This window comes from Mesoplodon mirus (genome assembly GCF_964341445.2).
Source record: "Mesoplodon mirus genome assembly, chromosome: 11".
Classification (NCBI taxonomy): domain Eukaryota; kingdom Metazoa; phylum Chordata; class Mammalia; order Artiodactyla; family Ziphiidae; genus Mesoplodon; species Mesoplodon mirus.
In genome coordinates, this window is record NC_138987.1 from 7540435 (window position 1) to 7562152 (window position 21718).

Below are 21718 nucleotides of genomic sequence, written 5' to 3' on the forward strand. Positions count from 1 at the left end.
GAAATGCATATCATAACTGAGTGATACTATAGAAAAAGGCTAAACCCATAAAGAAAAAAACATTTTAACTATTTATACACATATTAGATTGATAAAAATCAAGGCTAATCTTGTAGACAGTATTATGTAAACCAATAAAAAATTTTTTACCAGTAAAATAAAATAATTCCACAAAATCCTATGCCCTGATTGGTTAAATAAAATTCTCAACTTGAAGTGTTATCAGCTGGCTAATTAATTGTTTTTAAGTTTGGAGAGTCAGTGAAATAGATGTTCACAAAATCCAGGTTTATAATCTAAACTTAAGTAAATTATCAACTGTCTCTTTTTCATTTATTGGTATTAGTATATGTTTTTGAAAATAAGAAAGCAAATAATTAAACATATTTAACTGCCAGAGCCCTGGATCAGCCGAGGAATTGTCTTTTCTTTCATTTTAAGTGCCACACCCCCCCTAAGTTATTCTCCTTTAGTTTTGATGCCTTTATCTTACAGAGGAAGAAGGGTTTGTAAAGATAGAAATTTACGCCACAGGAGAGAACTGTAGGCAAGTCAAAGATTACTTGAACATTCTTTAAATAACTATGTTTTGCACAATGACAAGTTGTTTCTTTTCACTACTTGCTGTTTGTAATCCACAAATTGACTATATGCAAATTTTCTTTATAGCTTCCTCTTTTTAGAGTGACAAAAAAAGCTATGCTAACGTTAGGGGGCATTATATAATCAGACATTTCCCTGAGAAGTACCCACTTCAGTGAGGCCCCTACATCTACGTTTTGCATTAAAAAGTTCCATCATAAAGTATGGCTAAGACTGCTCCTTCCCATTAAGAGGTAAAGAGGGCAGGCTTCAACCACTGCCTGAGCTTGAGGCTGGCTATGTAGTTGCTACTGAGGATCTGAGGGTGTGATTGCTGCTTGAGCCTAGGAGAATATTCAGTGATGGATTCAGTATTGTAAGGATTAATATGGTAACATAGAAAATGGGCCAACCGCCATTTGATTCAGCCCATGTTAAGAATTTTTTGAGCTCACATTGAAAGGTTGATATGTTAAATTTTTATTCTGTCTCTACTCCTAAACATGACTTTATCTAGCAATCGCATAATGAAATCATTTATCTACTACATATGTATAAATTTTAACTTTGGGCATTTGCTTATCTCTTAAGTTCCAGATGTTGTACAGAACGTACAGTGTATGGCGACTAGCTGGCAGTCAGCTTTAGTGAAGTGGGACCCACCCAAAAAGGCAAACGGAATAATTACACATTATATGATAACAGTTGAAAGGAATGCTACAAAAATCTCTCCGCAAGATCACATGTATACTTTCATGAAACTTCTCGCCAATACCTCGTATGTCTTTAAAATAAGAGCTTCAACCTCAGCTGGTGAAGGTGAGGAAAGTGCATGCAACATCAGCACGCTACCCGAAACAGGTAACTAACGTGAAACAGGTAACTGATCCGAAGCATGTAATTTACCTGAGAGAACTAACCTGAAACACAATAGCACATTTGTCTAAAACTTTAAAAGAAATATTAAAAAATGTAACACATACTTTTTTATCCCACATGTTACCTGAGGACCAGCTGTGTGGTCCATTGAACCACCTCCATAGCAATGGGAGGCTCAAAGGAGGAAAAAAGAGAAAATCTGCTTCATTGTGTTTTTACAAATATCTATTTCTTATTATACAAACACCAAACTTACTGAACTATGCTTTATTGTAATTTAAAATAGGGAACGAATATGTAACATATATATATACACACACACATATATATATCTTTTTTTAAATTGATTTATGGCATTCTTGATGCTTCCCTGAATTCCAAAGTTGCAGTGTCAGACTCACTTTCATCTACTTCCTTCTCTTTATACCAGCCTTCATCTTTTGTATTATTGGAATAAAAATATCTAGGTCACTAAGCTCTAGTCTTTAAAGAGGAAAACTCTTACTCTCCCTAACAGTGATCCACCCTATGTCATAATCTCTTTCATCTTCTACCTTCTCTAATATTGTACCTCTTCATATAAATGAAAACCTGATTCCTTCCCAATAACACCACTTCCCTGGAGGTCCTCCCTAGTGGGAACTGTAGGTATTGACATAATTGTTTACCTCTGGCACCTCTCGATCCTTATCTCTGAAATATCTTTTAACCCTTTCCTCCTTTTGAAATCAGCATCACCCAGTTTTACTCTACTTTTCTATCTTTGAGGCTATAAACCACAGAACTTCAAGACATGGTGTACGTTCTCTGATTTTAGCATCTTTTTCTTCTCATCCTTTCAAGGCAACATTTCTTGAGACTTCAGTGTCTTACCTATTCATCTGGAATGGACGCGTTGCAACAACAACTATTTCTTGCTCCTTACATCACAAGGCTTGTCACTGTAACTCATCTTCCAGGAGATTCCCAACTCTGAAAGGACCCCACTGTTTGTTTTCACTGGATGCTGGCTGATGAATAGTGCTGGAGAAAATGTAAATGGTTCTATCTTGTTCAGCTATTCTTTAACTCTCCCAATTGCTCCACAGTCTACTCTACATCCCTGTTTACACTTAATCAATTTTCCATAAGAAAATTCTGCTCTTACTCTGAACATGGTCTACCCCCACTATCATCCATCTTTTTTTTTTTTTTTTTTTTTTGCTGTACGTGGGCCTCTCACTGTTGTGGCCTCTCCCGTTGCGGAGCACAGGCTCCGGACGCACAGGCTCAGCGGCCATGGCTCACGGGCCCAGCCGCTCCGCGGCATATGGGATCCTCCCAGACCGGGGCACGAACCCGTATCCCCTGCATCGGCAGGCGGACTCTCAACCACTGCGCCACCAGGGAGGCCCTATCATCCATCTTTGATGTTATTATTCATTTTACTAATAGCGTCAAAGATAATTGATTTGCCTTCCTTCAAAATTTACCGATATCTTTATGCTCCCAGGGTAGCCTCCCTTGGGAATTGCCTTGTCATTGCCTTCCTCTTTTCAGGAATCTAACTGCTCATTTTTGTTTCAAACTCGTGTTTTCCTCTAGAACATAACTCCATCAATTTAATCTACTTTCTCCTGCATTTTATCTTCTTTCTCTGTCTCTTGCACACACACACACACAAACACACACCAACAGCCACGCAACTTGTTAGAAAATTTCAGCTGAGGACCTGGTTGGTATATCAACCCTAAACATATTCAAAGTGGAATTTATGTAACATGAATTCTCCTTCTCTTCCTCACTTTTCTATACCTGTTCTTTATAATCAGTTGGGGATCAAGCCTCATATTCTTACGTGATTCTTCCTCCCATCTCTCCTACATGTAATCAGAGCTTATCAACTCAGTCTCCGCCATGGCTCTGCCATTCGCCCCTTCTTCAACTTGACTGCCCCCATTTTATATCAGACTTGTTGCTTCCTATAGTAATACCCAAAGGGCCATTATCACCCATACTCATTCAGCCTGCATGTCAGTACCATCTTTCCACCCACTTATTTTGATTGAATTGGCTCTAACATACAATTTAGAGCATTTATGTGTTGGCTGTTGAATTTTATTACCTGAGGGGTAAGAAGTAGACATGGAGATTTAGGTATCTGAAGCATAGAGGTGATAATGAAAGGTACTATGTATAAGAGATGGCCCAGAATACTCCAAATGTTTTACTTATTCTCATCGTGTACAAAATATACCCCAGAATTCATCACCAGTTAGATTTGACTTCTGTCTAGCTTTTCATTCTTTTGTTTCTCCACTGCATCTCTTCATATAACTGATACCTGTAGCCAAACTTTATTTATTCAGCACATTAGGTTTCATGTATTCATTTCAAAAGACATTTATTAAACAACTGCTATGGACTAATAATTGATTAGATTCTCTTCTTTAAAGGTACTCAATACTTTTCACCATCAGATTGTCCTGTTCCCTTTCTACGTCACACAAAACTTTATTCTTAAAAGCCCAGCTTGTGTGTGTGTGTGTATGTGTGTGACTGTGTGTTTAAGTCTTCAATGACATGCTAAGCATTAAAACTACAGATTCCTAGACTTCACCCTAGACTTGGCTGAATCATAGCCTCAAGAGATGAAGCCCAAGAATCTGTAGTTTTAAGCATCTCTCTGATGATTCTCTGTAAATTTTCTGAATTACTGGACTAGATTACCCAGGAATTTTGATGGCAGGTGATACGTAGCAGTGAGGACAGGCAAACAGTGTCAGAGAGGTCCAGAAAGGGGTAGCAGGTGTTTCCCCAGTGGGTGGGCAGCAGATCATTGCTATACAGAGTCTGAGAGAAGGAAATATGTTCAAATGCAGGCAGGTGGTCTGCATCAGGGTGGTCTAGTACCAGGTGAAATGGTCTTGATCATTGGACGGGAGCTGAGTCCTAGAGAACTGGCAACGAAAGACAAGACAGTAATTCTGAGATAAATGAGAGGTTTGGAACTCAGAGAACAAGGCAGAGGACTCATTATTATTGATTCCACTGGTATTCAAGGTGACTGCGCAGTCACAGGAATGAAGCAGAAGTTTAATTAGTAGAACAGAGACGCATAATCAAAGTATATACACTTGATGTAGAGCCACCTGAACTTAAGGACAGGTCTTTGTTAAAAAAAAAAAATCCTTTAACTAAGGATTTGAATTAGATTTTAAGTCAGGATTAAAAGATCGCATGAATGGAGACTGAAGGAATTCTAAACCAATGGATTAGGAAGGTATTAGGCATATTGTACCATGTATTATGTGCTCCCTTACTACTGAAGACAAATGTTGCTCAAAGTTTGGACTGCTGACTCTCCCTGCATCAGAAGGTACATCCCCGAGACCCTACTCTAGACCTGTGGAATCAGAGTTTGGAAAATAAAACTCACAAATCTTCCTTTAAACAAGGCATGTGAGGTGAGACAGTGCTGAAATTTGAGAACTATTCTATTCCACTGTATACTCTTTGCTTGTGGGGCTATGTCTTATTTGTCTTTATTTTACTCACAGTTCATAGCAAAGAGCCTTGGGCATTCTAGGCACTCAAATTTTTGTAAAAGAAAGAAATGAATTGTTTTCTCATGAAATTCAGTTTTTCATAAGGGTGTTACTCCACTGCAATGTATTATTTCCACACTTTCATCAGGCAAAATTATAGATATTTTCTCCCAGGCAAATGTAAAAGTTTTTTCAATTAAGGAGAGTCATTCATATGAAACATGAGTATTAACTGCTGCTTTACAAATATTTAAATAATTTGTTTATCTTTAAAATTAATTTTCAGATCTAGCATGTAATTGTAATTATGATTACAATTTTTTAAGGTAAATAGTTTGCTTTTATCTGGGTTCACATGAATTGTTTGTTGATAAGACATTAGTAAGAACTGGAGATTCATTGTTCAGAATGGAAGCAATTTTATAGCTGTTGCAAACTTCTAATTTATGGTGGTCTAAGATTAGTCACAGTGTAAAGTCAGCTCTGAGTCACTGACTCTGTACTTACTTTTGACATGAAGTAAAATCAAATTTGGCTCTCTCCCTTACTGCCTAGTGTCTGACCTTAACATTCCTTCCAGGGATTATTGGGTATTTTTCTCAGTGTAAAGTTGGTCATATTGGGCACAGTTAAACATGCATCATGGATGATTGAATTTTTGAGGAGATTAGTGTTCTGTGTCTAAACTGGTTCCATTGTCACAGTCAAACACGTCAGAATAGGGCAAATACAGATGAAAGCCCCCAAACCTGGTAATTTTAATAGCATTTTCTGTCCAAGTATATTATATGTACCAATAAAAATATTATAGCAAGTTCAAGTGCATACAAGACTTAACTTTTAAAATCTCAAATTAGTTCAAAATGCATGCACTTCTCCATATTATTTTCAAATCTTAGTAAATATGGTGATTTAATATTGAGTTTGAAAATTTGTTCTTTTTTTCTGGAAGATAATTTTACAGTTTGGATTTATTCAAAGCTCTTCCAAGTCCAGTAATTTAGAATCAAAAGAGGAAAATAAGCTATATCCCTTGGATGCCCAAAACTTAATTGAGGGAAAGTGAAATACGCAGTTGTGGTTTTTAGGGGTGTTCTTTTCAGCAGTGATTTCTTTATTAGCTTTTTGTTCAATAGGAGGTATTAGCCACCTAGATGGACCCACTGGAAGTCCACTGAGCTTGCAAATATATTAATGGATCAGCACTGAATGGGAGTGTGTTTAATATCCCTGTTTTTTCCCCCCTCTACTCTTGGTTCTTTCAAATCACTGTGTACTGTTTAATAGCATATATGTAAACTCTCAAGCCTCTTCTACAAAGCCATGACCGCCATTCCCCTAAGAATTATTTAAGAAATGTATTTGTTATGTACTTTATTTGGATCCCTGTTTTGTGGGCCTCTGTGAGCAGTGTAGAGATTACTGGGTGAACTGTGATTATGACAAAATCTAACTTCCATTTACCAGCTTTAAAAAAAAAAGATATACCATTCATAAGAATTTAGACCATTCTTAAGTACCATTTAATAGAGTGGATGTGGATGGTAAAAGTTTTCTCAAGGTTGGAAATTAATGTGCTGATTCAAAAGAAGTTTACTTTTTCCTTTGTCTGCATCCCAGTGACATTGCTCTCCTCAGTCGAGATGAGAAGTCAAACGTGCAGGAAAACTGTGTGATCCTGTTCGTTCTTAAGCAAGTGAATTGGCACATTCTACTTACCAGTCAGTGATTGTAGAAAGTACAGAAGCCATTATAGTTGCCTGTCATGGATCAGAGAGAAATAGCTATTAGCATTGCTACTTTAATTGAAGTTCAAATGCTTTACAAAATATATTTCATACAGACTTAATTATTAAATATAATACTTTCCTTAAGAGTGAACATCAGGTGCAAAGTATCCTTTATACTTGTGGTATGGTGGACATTTGACCAGTATATACTCATGTAATGCTTACTGAGTCCAGGCTTTGTGCTTGGGGTTCAAGACTCAAGTTTGAATCCCAAATGGCATTGGTGATCTCGGCTCTACAGATCCAAATAACTCCACCATTATTGTAAAGACGTATCTAATAAATATAAAGCAATTAAACACAAACCTACATAAATATGTCAGTTGTGTGGACTGAATATTGAATCAAATAGGAATTCAGGAGAAATACATTTTATGGAAGGCCCTATTGAAGAAGTGGAATAGGAACTGGATGTTGCTTATTGATAGCTTTGGAATTGCTTTATAGAAGTTTAGACTCAGTAACCTAATTAGAAGATGATATGGTTTTGGAACTTGAATTTCATAGTCAGGTATACTAATGTTTACTTAGATTTACCTGATATAGATCAATAAAATAGCTAAGTTTACTAATTATTCTTTTTTGTTGTTCCTCAATATGCTATGAGAAAATGTCAGTTGTACATATCAAAGAACATTCTTCTTTTTATTTGAGCAATCTTAGATGGAGGAGGTTAGGTAGACCTGAAGATTATGGGTATGCTAAAGCACTTATGGTAAGCCACTCTGTGGCCCCATCGCTATTCATGAAAATGGTGAGATAGATAGAGGGGAGTAAATAGAAATTCCAAGACACAGCAAGGGAAAACACATAGTAGCACAAAGGAATGTAATACAAGGGGTCAAGGCTGAGATGGAAGCCTGACTAGACGGTGTTGTATTGAAAAGAGTATAGGAGGTGAGATCGAATAACTCAGGTGGACCTTACTCTGCTTTGTATAGTTGTAGCAGAAATTTGAATACAATATTATGGAAAATTGGGAACTCTGCTAAATTTAGAGTAGGAAGCAACATAAATTGACTCTGAAAACAGTGATTTTTTTTGGCCATTTTCCTAAAACCCTGCAGTAATCTCTTCAGATGGAGAAGGATTTGTTCATTACAAATTTACTGAATCTCCCAAATCATAAAGAATAAAATCCACAGTCATTTTAATGGTCTGTAAGGTCCTTTTTCAACCCAGCATTCTCTTCCCTAGTAATGTATGTATCTCTTCCTTCATCTTTTGAAATTTAGCCTCAAATACCACCTCTTCAAAGAGGATCTAACTTATTTATGATTAAAACTCCTCCCAGCTAGAATTTTCTATGCCTCTTTCTTGCTTTGCTTTTCTCTGTTATATGTGGATCTGTCCTCATTACAATGCATGCTCCATGAGAATAGGGATTTTCCTTTGTGCAGTTCACCCTTATTTTCAGTGCCCAGGAATGCATCTGGCGTACAGTGATACTCAATAAATATATTATTAAAGAATGAATGAATCAGTCAATCAATATACAGGCCTAGAAGAGTGATAGAGACACAGTGAACACTCAGTATGCATACTTTGGGTGCCTGAAGTAGAAACTTTCAGCCACAAAATTATGTTTAGACAATTATGTGGTAAAATATCTAAGACAGGCATGTCTTCTGTGGTAAATCTTTTTAATTAAACTTTTTATTTTGAGATAGTTATAGAGTCACGTGCATATATAAGAAATAATATAGGAAAATCCTGTGCTCCCTTTATCTAGTTCCCTCCAATGGGAACATCTCATAAGACTGCAGTGCAGCATCACAACCACCATATTTATATCAATGCAATCAATATAGAGAATATTTCAATGAGGATAATTTCTCATGTTACCTTTTTATGGCCACACCCAACTCCTGCTCACTCTCCTTGTACTTCTGCTCATCTTAACCCTCTGATAACCATTAATTTGCTCTCCATTTTCTGTAATATTGTCATGTTAAGAATGTTATATAAATTTTTTTGTACTGATTGATATGTTCATGTAATTTTCTTTTTTGGCTTGTTAATATGGTGGATTAAATGGATTGATTTTCTAATAGTGAAAATCAGTGGTCTCTGGAATCAACCCCACTTGATCATGCTGTAGTTCTTTTTACTTATTACTGATTTCTATTTGCTAATAATCTGTTAAAGATTATTGCATCTATATTCGTGAGGGATATTGGTCTGTAGTTTTGCGGAGATTTTTCTTCAGTGTCTTTGTCTAGTTTTGGTATCAGGGTGATGGTGGCCTTATAGAATGAGTTTGGGAGTGTTCCTTCCTCTGCAATATTTTGGAATAGTTTCAGAAGGATAGGTGTTAACTAAGTGAAGTCTCTAAAGTGTTAACTTTAGAGAAGTCTAAATGTTTGATAGAATTCACCTGTGAAGCCATCTGGTCCTGGACTTTTGTTTGTTGGGAGTTTTTTATATCACAGTTTCAATTTCAGTACTTGTGATTGGTCTGTTCATATTTTCTATTTCTTCCTGATTCAGTCTTGGGAAATTGTACCTTTCTAAGAATTTGTCCATTTCTTCTAGGTTGTCCATTTTATTGGCATATAGTTGCTTGTAGTAATCTCTCATGATCCTTTTATTTCTATGTCCATTGTAACTTGTCCTTTTTCATTTCTAATTTTAGTGATTTGAGCCCTCTTTCTTTTTTTCTTGATGAGTCTCACTGTCTTTGTCTAGTATCAGTATCAGAGAATACTAGCTTTATAATACAAATCTCTTCTAATTTCTGGAAGAGATTGTGTAGAATTTGTGTTAATTCTTCTTTAAACATTTGGTTGAGTTCTCCAGTGAAACTATCGAGGCATGGAGATCTCTTTTTAGGGAGTTTTAAAATTATGTTTAAGTGTCCTCAGGATGCAAAGTTGGAGCTGAAATGTATATCGAATCAGCTTCAGAAAGTGGTACTTGTAAATAATACATTTGTCAGAAAGGAAGTCTCAAGAGAAATAAGAAATATGGTAAACTAAAATGTGTTGAATTGATATGAGATGAAAATACGATATATCGAAATGTGTGAAACACAGTTAAAGCAGTGAAGAGAGGGAAATTTATAGCACTAAGTACATACATTGGAAAAGTCTCAGACTGATAATCTAAGGTTCTCCCCTCCTCTAGAGGCTAGAAAAAGAAAAGGAAGATATAGTGAAAGAAGTGAATAATAAAAATAAGAACAGAAATCAGTGAAATTGAAAACAGAAAAACAGTAGGAAAAATCAACTAAACAAAACTGGTTCTTCAAAAAGATGAAGTTGACAAACGTCTAGGGAGCCCGACAAAGAAAAAAAGAAGTCACAAGTTACCAATATTTAGAAATGAAATCACTGCAGACATCAAAAGGATAATAGGGAATAATATCAACAATTTTACACCTTAGATGAAATGAACTTACTCTTTTCTTTATTGGAGTATAGTTGCTTTACAATGTTGTATTAGTTTCTGCTGTACAATGAAGTGAATCAGCTATATGTATACATATATCCCCTCCCTCTTGGATCTCCCTCCCACCCCCCTCCCATCCCACCCCTCTAGGTCATCACAGAGCACCAAGCTGAGCTCCCTATGCTATACAGCAGGTTCTCACTAGCTATCTATTTTACACATGGTAGTATATATATGTCAGCCCTAATCTCCTGATTCATCCCACCCTCCCCTTGCCCCACTGTGTCCACATGTCCGTTCTCTTCGTCTGCGTCTCTATGCCTGCCCTGCAAATAGGTTCATCTGTACCATTTTCCTAGATACCACATATATGCGTTAATATACGAACTTACTCTTTAAAATCACAATGACCACAGCTCAGCTAATATGAAATACATGATTTGACTAGTCCTATAACTATTAAGGATATTAAATTTGTGATGGTTTCCTTTGATAGCACTCTGGTAGAGAAAAGGAGGGCACCTCTCCATTACCGCCAGATGTATGTAGAAATCCAAATTCCCCACTTGGCCTCTGCTGACACCCAAGGGGAGGATGCTGGGTGAGCATGAGAAAGAGGGCTGCCCACCAGGCTTCCACTAAGAAGGATAGGAGTGCCTCATATTCTTCTTACATATTCTCCACTGACACGGTGGCGGGGACTTACTACCTCTGGAAGGGGTGAAAGTTCTGGCTCCCTATTTTACCTCACTCTATCAAGGATGGTTGAGGTACCTCACTACCGCCTAGTAAAGGCAGAAGACTAGGTTCTTCATTTGACCTTTGTCGTCATGGGAGGGAGTGGGACCACAGCTTTTTTCTGTAGTTTTTGGGTAGAGTTGTTATTGTCTAAAAGTTTTCTGTCTTGCTAGGCTGCACTGTTTTTTTTTCTGTTAGAGGGAGGAGGCTTTTTCTGAGGCTTTTTTAGTCTGAGCTGGTTGGCATTTGGAGATTGCTGCCCTTGGGGATATACAAGGCAAAAAGAAAAGCCAGGGAGCTCACCACTGTGTTGTTCCCTGGGTCGTGAGTTCCCTAGTTGCTTTGCCTTCTCACTACCTTTCAGAGTCTTCTTACGTTTGTTTCATAGTTAATGTCCAAGGTTTTAGTTGTACTTAGTGGAGGGAACTGGGAAAATATATCTACTCCATCTTCAAAGCCTGAAGTTCATTTTTGGGGATATGCTTAATATCACGTGTGGTACCCTTTTAAATCCATATATTCAAGATTAAGTTATTTAATACATATGAAGTACTCTGCCAGAGACTACTGGTAAGACTATGATGAAACAAAATTATATTCTTGTGCTTTAAAAATTTTTAATTATATAATTTTAGATCTTTATTGGATTTCGAAGATAACCCCATTCAGCCATTTCATTTTGCAAGTATGGAAAATGAAGCACAGAGGTTTAGTGTCTGCTGAGAGTGTGCTTTAACTAATTATTAGCAGAACTCTTACTAATCCAGAACTCTTTCTACCGTATTATGATACTTCCCTTACATTAGAAATTCAACCGATCATTTGTGTTTATTGGAATTAAAATGTTTTTCTCATTATTTCACAATATCTAAATAGAGTCATTATGGAGTGGGGAAATTCAGGTTCATCATATGAACTTCATTAATTTGTACAGGGATATATATGTTCTGAGTGTATACATACTTTTGTCCAAATATTGTTTTAAAATTTAGGAAAACTAAATTTCTATTATCAAATATGTGCTTAACCTATAATACTAAAAATACTATGAGTTAATATAGGAAGATCTGTAAAATACTGAAGCCATTCTGGGAAATTTTATACTTTCTAGTCACATATCACATTTTTTATCCTGGATCAGTTCCAAAAGTGTAATCTTTGCTATTATGAATTTCTGTCTTAGGTATCAAATTCTAAATTATAAATTTAAAAGTCCTTTTAAATGCAATTCCTTTTGTAAAATAATGAACCTGAGTTACTCTGCATAATTCTCCTTGACCCCACTGATGCTCTAATACCTTTCATTAAGTGGACTCCAGGCAACCACTCTTTTCTTCATCCCAGCTCCAGCTAAGGCCAGCTGTTCTTCAAGCAACATTTTTATTAACTTATTTAGGAACTGGGGCATATCTTATTACCCTATTTTCCATTCCTGTCCTATGCAGCTGTAGTTGATACTTTTCATAACAGCCTTTACATATCAACCTCCTCCTCCATTTCACCTCATTTTTTTCTTATTCTCTTTTACTTCCCTTTTTAAGTAAATTATGCACGTGTGTGTGCATGCAAAAGCCCCTCTTCTTTCTTTCTTTCTGGTAGCCATATGACTTGAAAGCCTCAGGAATGTGCTCCTTGTTTCTATGAGATTATAAGCTTCAGGGAAAAACATTTACTAATGGTGGAAAAACTCTGAAATGTAGAATAAATGAGTTTTAATAATAGCAAAATTTCATTAACAATATTACGTTAATTTAGGCAATTTAAAAATGCAATATGAATACAAAGAAAAGGCTTTAAACAAATAGTAGGTTGTGCAATCTCAAAATATTACAAGTTTCATGGTATATAAGAAAACAACTTTTGGAGGAAGCTATTTTATAAATATAAGACATGCATAAATAGCAGCCACTTTTAGAATTCAAATAAAGTAACATTTCTTAGTATATTAATGTTATGGTAATTTGAATATTCACCACCTCCTATTCACTGCATCCTTGATGCACCCATCAGTTCAGTGCCTGGACACCTTATTATGAAGAATTACTACTTTAAAGGCAATTTGCAGTGTTAGAAAAATAATAAATGTAATTCCATATGGATCACAATAATGAAATCTGTACCAATTAAAGGATATGTTAAAAAACAGTATCCCAATTTTCTGACACTTATTACTAATTAAATTAGCTTACTTTAGATAGGAATTTTTAAAAGCCAAGGTTGTTAGTAATTTTTAAAATGTAACTATGTTAATATTTGCTATCTATGACAGTCTGACATTTTTAAAGTTTAGCCTGAAATTTAAAACTAACTTTGTATTTAGGATGTTATTACAGAGAAATTATTAACTGTGTGAGACATACTCCCTAGAAGCTGGATAGAATGCTCTTCTTACAAGTACTATTAGAAAATTTGTCTGAAGATTGAACAGTTACCAAAAGAGAATTGAAAGTAGTTGTTGACGTGCTTGGACTAATCTATAAGGCTTCTTTTCTAGTATGGATACATGAGGAATACAATAAAGCTCATGATTTTTTCCATGTCCAGATTTATAAAATATTAGCTAGAAAGTATTAGTATGTAGTATTTTAATTTTCTATATAAATGTATAACATTTTGAATATTGTTGGTATGATTTAATAGGAAAGCCTTTTTCTTTTCATTTTTTTTAACATTTTCTAATTATGGGAAATTATTTTATATACAGTGAGATGCACAGAACTTAATTATACAATTAAATGAGTTTCCACACATGTATACAGCCATGTAACCACCACTCAGCAACATATAGAATATTTCCATCTTCCACAGAAAGTTCCCTTGGACACCCACTCCCCGAGGCAACCACTATCCTGATTTCAATCAACATAGATTAGTTTCAGTTGTTCTTAAGCTATATGTACTCTTTTATATCTGGTCTATTTCTTTCAACATAATTGTGAAACGCATGTTGTTGAGGGTTTCAGTAATTTGTTCTTTTTATTATTGAGTCATTTTCCACCATTTTAATATCCCATTGTTTTTATGTCTGTTTTCTTTTGATGGACATATGGATTGTTCCAAACTAAGTGTTATGAAAAAAACTGTTATAGATATTTTTGTATAAAACATTTTTGTGGACTTGCTGGGTCATAGTCCAGACGCATGTTTAACTATTCAAGAAACTGATGATTTTCAAGTGGTTGCTCTATTTTAAATACTCATCCAACAGCATTGTATGAGAGTTCTAATTACTTCTTGGTATCAGCAAATTTGGTATTATCAGTCTTTTTAAATTTTAGACAGTCTAGCTGGTATAAAAGAACTTCTATCTTATTGTAAGTTTAATTTTCATTTCAGTGATGACTAATGATGTTAAATCCTTTAACATGGTTATTGATAATTCATATAAAGACAGTCTTTGCTTTACCTGATAATGTGGGACCATAAAAATGACTAAAGCTGTCTGTAAAATGTGTGCAAAGCAACCTTAATAATCAATAGGGAAAATGATGATTGTTCCATAACCTTCAAAGTTTTTGTCACTACATTAAAAACTCTTACTGTCGGTTATAAATATATAGGAAATGAAAAAACAACAAAAACAATATTTAGTACACTGTAATTTAAAACATTAGAAATAACTGAGAATGAAAGCTTTCACTTTATTAAAAACATCAAGAGTGGTTACTTTCTTTTTCTCACTGTTTAGCTTATGATATAGAGAGAGCATCTTTTCTATGACTTGGCAAAGTTTGGATTGGCTTTGAACATGCATATGGGCATGTGACATATGCACATGGGAGATAAGGAGGCCATATAACTACACACTTTGCTGCCTGTGCATGAACTAAATAACAGATGCACAGTGACCAATCAATGATAGGTTTCAAAAGAAGTGACATTATTGGTCTCTGATTATGATGTACATCTGTTTGTGTGTGTGTGTGTGTGAGTGAGTGTGAAAAACCAAATCATTTTTTATTTGTTTTAAACTTTTTATTTTATATTGGCATACAGTTGATTAACAATGTTGTGTTAGTTTCAGGTGTACAACAAAGTGATTCAGTTATACATATACATGTATCTATTCTTTTAAAAATTCTTTTCCCAATTAGGTTGTACAGAATACTTATTTTTTTAATTTTAATTTTTGTTAGTTTCTGCTTTATAACAAAGTGAATCAGTCATGCATATACATCTGTTCCCATATCCCTTCCCTCTTGCATCTCCTTCCCTCCCACCCTCCCTATCCCACCCCTCCAGGCAGTCACAAAGCACCGAGCTGATCTCCCTGTGCTATACAGCTGCTTCCTACTATCTACCTTATGTTTGGTAGTGTATATATGTCCATGCCTCTCTCTCGCTTTCTCACAGCTTGCCCTTCCCCCTCCCCATATCCTCAAGTCCATTCTCAAGTAGGTCTGTGTCTTTATTCCTGTTTTACCCCTAGGTTCTTCATGACATTTTTTTTTCTTAAATTCCATATACATGTGTTAGCATACAGTATTTGTCTTTCTCTTTCTGACTTACTTCAGTCTGTATGACAGACTCTAGGTCTATCCACCTCATTACAAATAGCTCAATTTCGTTTCTTTTTATGGCTGAGTAATATTCCATTGTATATATGTGCCACATCTTCTTTATCCATTCATCCGATGATGGACACTTAGGTTGTTTCCATCTCTGGGCCATTGTAAATAGAGCTGCAATGAACATTTTGGTACATGTCTCTTTTTGAATTATGGTTTTCTCAGGGTATATGCCTAGTAGTGGGATTGCTGGGTCATATGGTAGTTCTATTTTTAGTTTTTTAAGGAACCTCCATACTGTTCTCCATAGAGGCTGTACCAATTCACATTCCCACCAGCAGTGCAAGAGTGTTCTCTTTTCTCCACACCGTCTCCAGCATTTATTGTTTCTAGATTTTTTGATGATGGCCATTCTGACCGGTGTGAGATGATATCTCGTTGTAGTTTTGATTTGCATTTCTCTAATGATTAATGATGTTGAGCATTCTCTCATGTGTTTGTTGGCAATCTGTATATCTTCTTTGGAGAAATGTCTAGGTCTTCTGCCCATTTTTGGATTGGGTTGTTTGTTTTTTTACTATTGAGCTGCATGAACTGCTTATAAATTTTGGAGATTAATCCTTTGTCAGTTGCTTCATTTGCAAATATTTTCTCCCATTCTGAGGTTTGTCTTTTGGTCTTGTTTATGGTTTCCTTTGCTGTGCAAAAGCTTTGAAGTTTCATTAGGTCCCATTTGTTTATCTTTGTTTTTATTTCCATTTCTCTAGGAGGTGGGTCCAAAAGGATCTTGCTGTGATTTATGTCAGAGTGTTCTGCCTGTTTTCCTCTAAGAGTTTGATAGTTTCTGGCCTTACATTTAGGTCTTTAATCCATTTTGAGCTTATTTTTCTGTATGGTGTTAGGGAGTGATCTAATCTCATACTTTTACATGTCCCTGTCCAGTTTTCCCAGCACCACTTATTGAAGAGGCTGTCCTTTCTCCACTGTACATTCCTGCCTCCTTTATCAAAGATAAGTTGACCGTATGTGAGTGGGTTTATCTCTGGGCTTTCTATCCTGTTCCATTGATCTATCTTTCTGTTTTTGTGCCAGTACCACACTGTCTTGATTACTGTAGCTTTGTAGTATAGTCTGAAGTCAGGGAGCCTGATTCCTCCAGATCTGTTTTTCGTTCTCAAGATTGCTTTGGCTATTCGGGGTCTTTTGTGTTTCCATACAAATTGTGAAATTTTTTGTTCTAGTTCTGTGAAAAATGCCAGTGGTAGTTTGATAGGGATTGCATTGAATCTGTAGATTGCTTTGGGTAGTAGAGTCATTTTCACAATATTGATTCTTCCAATCCAGGAACATGGTATATCTCTCCATCTATTTGTACCATCTTTAATTTCTTTCATCAGTGTCTTATAATTTTCTGCATACAGGTCTTTTGTCTCCTTAGGTAGGTTTATTCCTAGATATTTTATTCTTTTTGTTGCAGTGGTAAATGGGAGTGTTTTCTTGATTTCACTTTGAGATTTTTCATCATTAGTGTACACGAATGCCAGAGATTTCTGTGCATTAATTTTGTATCCTGCTACTTTACTAAATTCATTGATTAGCTCTAGTAGTTTTCTGGTAGCATCTTTAGGATTCTCTATGTTTAGTATCATGTCATCTGCAAACAGTGACAGCTTTACTTCTTCTTTTCCAATTTGTATTCCTTTTATTTCCTTTTCTTCTCTGATTGCTGTGGCTAAAACTTCCAAAACTATGTTGAAAAGGAGTGGTGAGAGTGGGCAGCCTTGTCTTGTTCCTGATCTTAGTGGAAATTGAGTAGAGTTTCCTGTGCTATACCGTAGGTCCTTGTTGGTAGCAATTTTGTGCACAGGAGAGCTAGCAGTGAAGTACTTTATACAAGAACTCATAGTTAATATATAAAGGTAACAAAGTTTAACCCCTGTTTTGGGCAGACAGGTGTTATTTAATTAAATCATAAAAACAGAAATTCAAGCATATTAGAACATGCAACGTGAGGATTGTTCTATCATTTTTGACGGGTTTCCATTCAAGTCTTTAGCCCATTTTATATTGAGTTGCTTTTCTTTTTGGTGTTGAGTTATAGGAACTCTTTACATATTTTGAATACAAGTCCCTTATTAGATGTATATATAACAAATATTATCTCTTAGTCAGTGGCTTGATTTTCTATTTCCTTAATGGTACCTTTGGATGAGCAGATTATTTTAATTTTGATGAAATCAAAATTAGCAATTTTTAATTTCACATTAGTACATTTTGTATCCTAAGAAATATTGTCTACTTCAAGATCATGAAGATATTATCCTGTCTTTTATTCTAGAAATTTTACAGTTTTAGCTTTTATATTTATATCCATAATTCATCTCAAATTTTGTGTATGCATATAGTATGAGATATGATTTAAAGTTCCTTTTTAATATATTCATTTAATTTTTCCAAAACTTTTTATAAGACTTTCCTTTTCCCTACTGAATTACCTTGGTAGCTTTGTCAAAAATCAATTGACCCTATTCACTTGAATCTCTTTCTGGAATATATTCTCTTCCATTGATTTGTCTACCTTTATGAATACCACACTGTATTGATTACTACAGTTTTATAACAAATCTTGAAATCAGGTAATGTAGGTTCTACAAATGTGTTCTTTTTCAAGGTTGTTTTAGCTATTTTAGTTCTTTGTATTTCCATATAAATTTTATTATTAGAATCACCTTGTTGATTTTTACCAAAAAACCCTGTGGCATTTTCATTGGGATTGCATTTAATCTATTCATGCATTTAGGGAAAAATGCCATCTTAATATTGAGTTATCTGGTCCATGAACATGGTATATGTCTCCATTTTTAGACTCTAATTTCTTTTGGCAGTGCTTTGTAGTTTTCAGCAAATGAATTTGACACGTCTTTTGTTAAAATTATTCCTATTTAACGTTATGTGTTATTTGAAATTTTAATTTTAGTCACCAGTTGTTTGATGTAGAATCTAGAAATACAGTTGATTTTGTTTATTGGTATTGTATCCTACAACTGCTAAATTTGCTTATTAGTCTGAGAAGGTTTTTGTTTTATATTGCTTTAGAATTTTCTACATTTAAAAATGTCATTTCATCTACAATTAGGGTAATTTTTATCTCTTTCTAAACCCTGTGACTTTTTTCCCTTACCATATTGCACTGGCTAGACTCTCTGGTACTATATTAAATAGAAGTAGTAAAAGCAGACATCCTTGCATTGTTCCCAATCAAAAGGGGAAGCATCCATCCTGCACTATTTTGTACGATGTGTGCTGTAGGATGTCTGTAGATGCCCATGCTCATATGCTTTTTTCTCTTTCATTCTGTTACTGTGGTAAATTATATGATTAGCTTTCTTAATATTAAGTGAAATTTACCTTCCTGGGATAGACCACACTTGATCACATGCACTATACTTTTATATATGGCTTGACAAGTGTTTACAAATTTTATTAATTTTTCTGAAGAACTAATTTTTGAATTTGTTAATATTCTCTTTTATTTATCTATTTTCTATTTCACTGAGTCCTGATCTTTATTATTTTCTTCCTTCTAAATATTCTGCTTTTAATATGCTCTTTTTTTCTGTATTTTTATGGTGAAGATACAGATCATAATTTTTTCTTCTGTTTTTTTTCCCCAGCTTTATTGAGGTATGATTCACGAATAAACATTGCATATATTTCAGGTATACAGTGCAGTGCTTTGATATATGTATACATTGTGAAATGATTCCCCAATCAAGCTAATTAACCTATCCATCACCTCACATATTTACCTTTTGTGTGTGTGTGGTGAGAACACTTAAGATCTACTCTCTTAACAAATTTCAAGTATGTAATATTGATACATCCTTATTAACTATAGTCACCATGCTGTGCATTAGCTTTTTCATATAACTTATTCATATAACTGAAAGATGTACCCTTTGACAAACATCCCTCTATCTCCCCTCCACTCCCCCGGCCCCTGGCAATCACTGTTCTATTCTGTTTCCGTGAGTTTGACTTTTTTAGAGTCCACACATAAATGAGATCTTGCAGTATTTATCTTTTTGTAGCTAGTTTATTTTACTTTACATAATGATTTTAAGCCTTTCTTCTTTTCAAATATAATCATTTACAGCTATAAATCTCCTAATAATTATATACCACAAATTTTGACTTCTTACTTTTGATAAAAATATTCTCTAATTTCCTTTGAAATTTCTTCTTTGAGCCATGGTTATTTAAAAATATATTTAATTTCTAATATTTGGGACTTATCTAGATATCCACGTCATCAATTTTTCATTTATTGCCATTATTGTTAGAGAATATGTCTGTAACACTTAATTTTTAAAAATTAGTTGGGACAGTTTCTATGGCCCAGCATATAATTTATCTTGTTGAATATTCTTCCATGCACACTTGAAATAAATTCTTCAGTTGTTGTCCATAATGTTCTATGTATTCAGTGTGATAATGTTTTGCAAATCTGTATTCTTACCACTTTTCAGCAAAAATTATTTGATATATTATGGATAAGGAAATATTAAAATATCCAAATATATTGTGGATTTGTCTGTTTCTTCAAGTCTGTCAATATTTGGTTCATGTACTTCAAAGTTTTTTATTAAACACATACATAGTTATAATTGTTATAGCTTCCTAACTGATCCATTAATCATTATAAACTGTCTCTTTTATCTTTAGATTACTCCTTCTCTTAAAGATTCTTTAGTCTGGTATTAATATAGGCACATGCTCTTTAGTTTACTGTTTGCTTTGTATGTTTTTTTCTATCTTTACTTTTGAATTATTTGTATCATATTTAATTTGTGTGGTGGACAAATTATGTCTCTTGTGGGCATCATATAATTTGGTCTTTTATTTTTATCTTACTTGACAATCTCTGTCTTCTAAATGGAGCATTTAATCTATTTATGTTTAAAGTCATTATTAAGTTAGTTGAGTTTAGTTCTATTTGCTATTTGTTTTCTAGCTCTTTTTTAGTTCCTCTGTTCTTTCTTTATTGCCTTCCTTTGGGTTAATTGGATGGTTTTAGCTTTCTGTTTTAATTTCTTTATAGGATTTTTATCTATACTTCCTTGTCATTATTTTTAGTGGTTGCTCAAGGGATTACAATATAATTCCTTAGTTTATAGTATTTAAATTAATATTCTACAACTTCACATAAAATATATGAACTTTGCAAAAGTACAATTGCATGTATTTTGTCATACATTTGACATCTATATATTTTAAATGATTTACATATATTTACATTGTAAACCCCACAATTTATGGTATTATTTTTACTTACAGAGCCAGTAGACATTTACATAAATTAAGAAAAGACCATGTATTTCCCATATAATTACCATTATTGATGTTCTCCTATTCCAGTAGTTATGAGTTACAGCTAATTACAGCTAATATTTCCCTTTCAACTAAAGAACTCGCTTTAGAATTTCTCCTAGTGCAGGTATGCTAGCATCAAATTCTCTCAGATTTTATTTATTTGGAAATAGATTTATTTTGTTTTCACATTTTTTTTTTTTTTTTTTTGCGGTACGCGGGCCTCTCACTGCTGTGGCCTCTCCCATTGTGGAGCACAGGCTCCGGACGCGCAGGCTCAGTGGCCATGGCTCACGGGCCCAGCCACTCCGTGGCATGTGGGATCCTCCCAGACTGGGGCACGAACCCGTGTCCCCTGCATCGGCAGGCAGACTCTCAACCACTGCGCCACCAGGGGAGCCCTGTTTTCACTTTTGAGGGTCTTTTTCTGTGGATATAAAATTCTGGGTTGATAGTTCTCCCACCCAATATTTGTCTCTTTAAAGAAGTAATTCCTTTGTCTTCTAGTACTCATTATTTCTGATGAGATGTCAACCACCATTTTTATCATTAGCTCTTGTGTATGAAATGTTATTTGGGGGACACTTTTCAAGTTTTTTTTTATCTTTACTTTTAAGCAGTTTTACAGTAATATGGCTAGTGTGGTTTTTGTTGCATTTATTTTGCTGTGGGTTCATTTAGTTTTTTGTATTGGTAAATTAATATTTTTCTAAAATTTGAGAAATTTTGGGCCATTATTTTTAAAATTATTTTTCTGCCATCTTCTTTTCTTCTGGGACTCTAATTCCATACCTCTTAAGTGACTGAGGCTTTATTAAATTTTTTCACGTTTCTTCCTTTGTTCTGTAGATTGGAGTTCTGTTGATGTGACATAATGTTCATTGACTATATTCTGCCATCTTTAATCTGGTGTTAAACAAATCCAATATCATGT

General features: G+C 34.7%; 1 protein-coding gene across 1 annotated transcript in view; it reads left to right on the top strand.

Annotated features, from left to right (window-relative positions):
- The window catches only part of PTPRQ (protein tyrosine phosphatase receptor type Q), a gene marked incomplete at its 5' end in the record, with an annotated part of 200301 nt that overhangs the window by 75789 nt on the left and 102794 nt on the right, over window positions 1-21718 (top strand). Inside the window, one exon of the mRNA XM_082636662.1 lies at window positions 1174-1443. Coding sequence (XP_082492788.1) covers window positions 1174-1443 — 270 coding nt within the window. The remainder of the gene's footprint in view (window positions 1-1173; window positions 1444-21718) is intronic.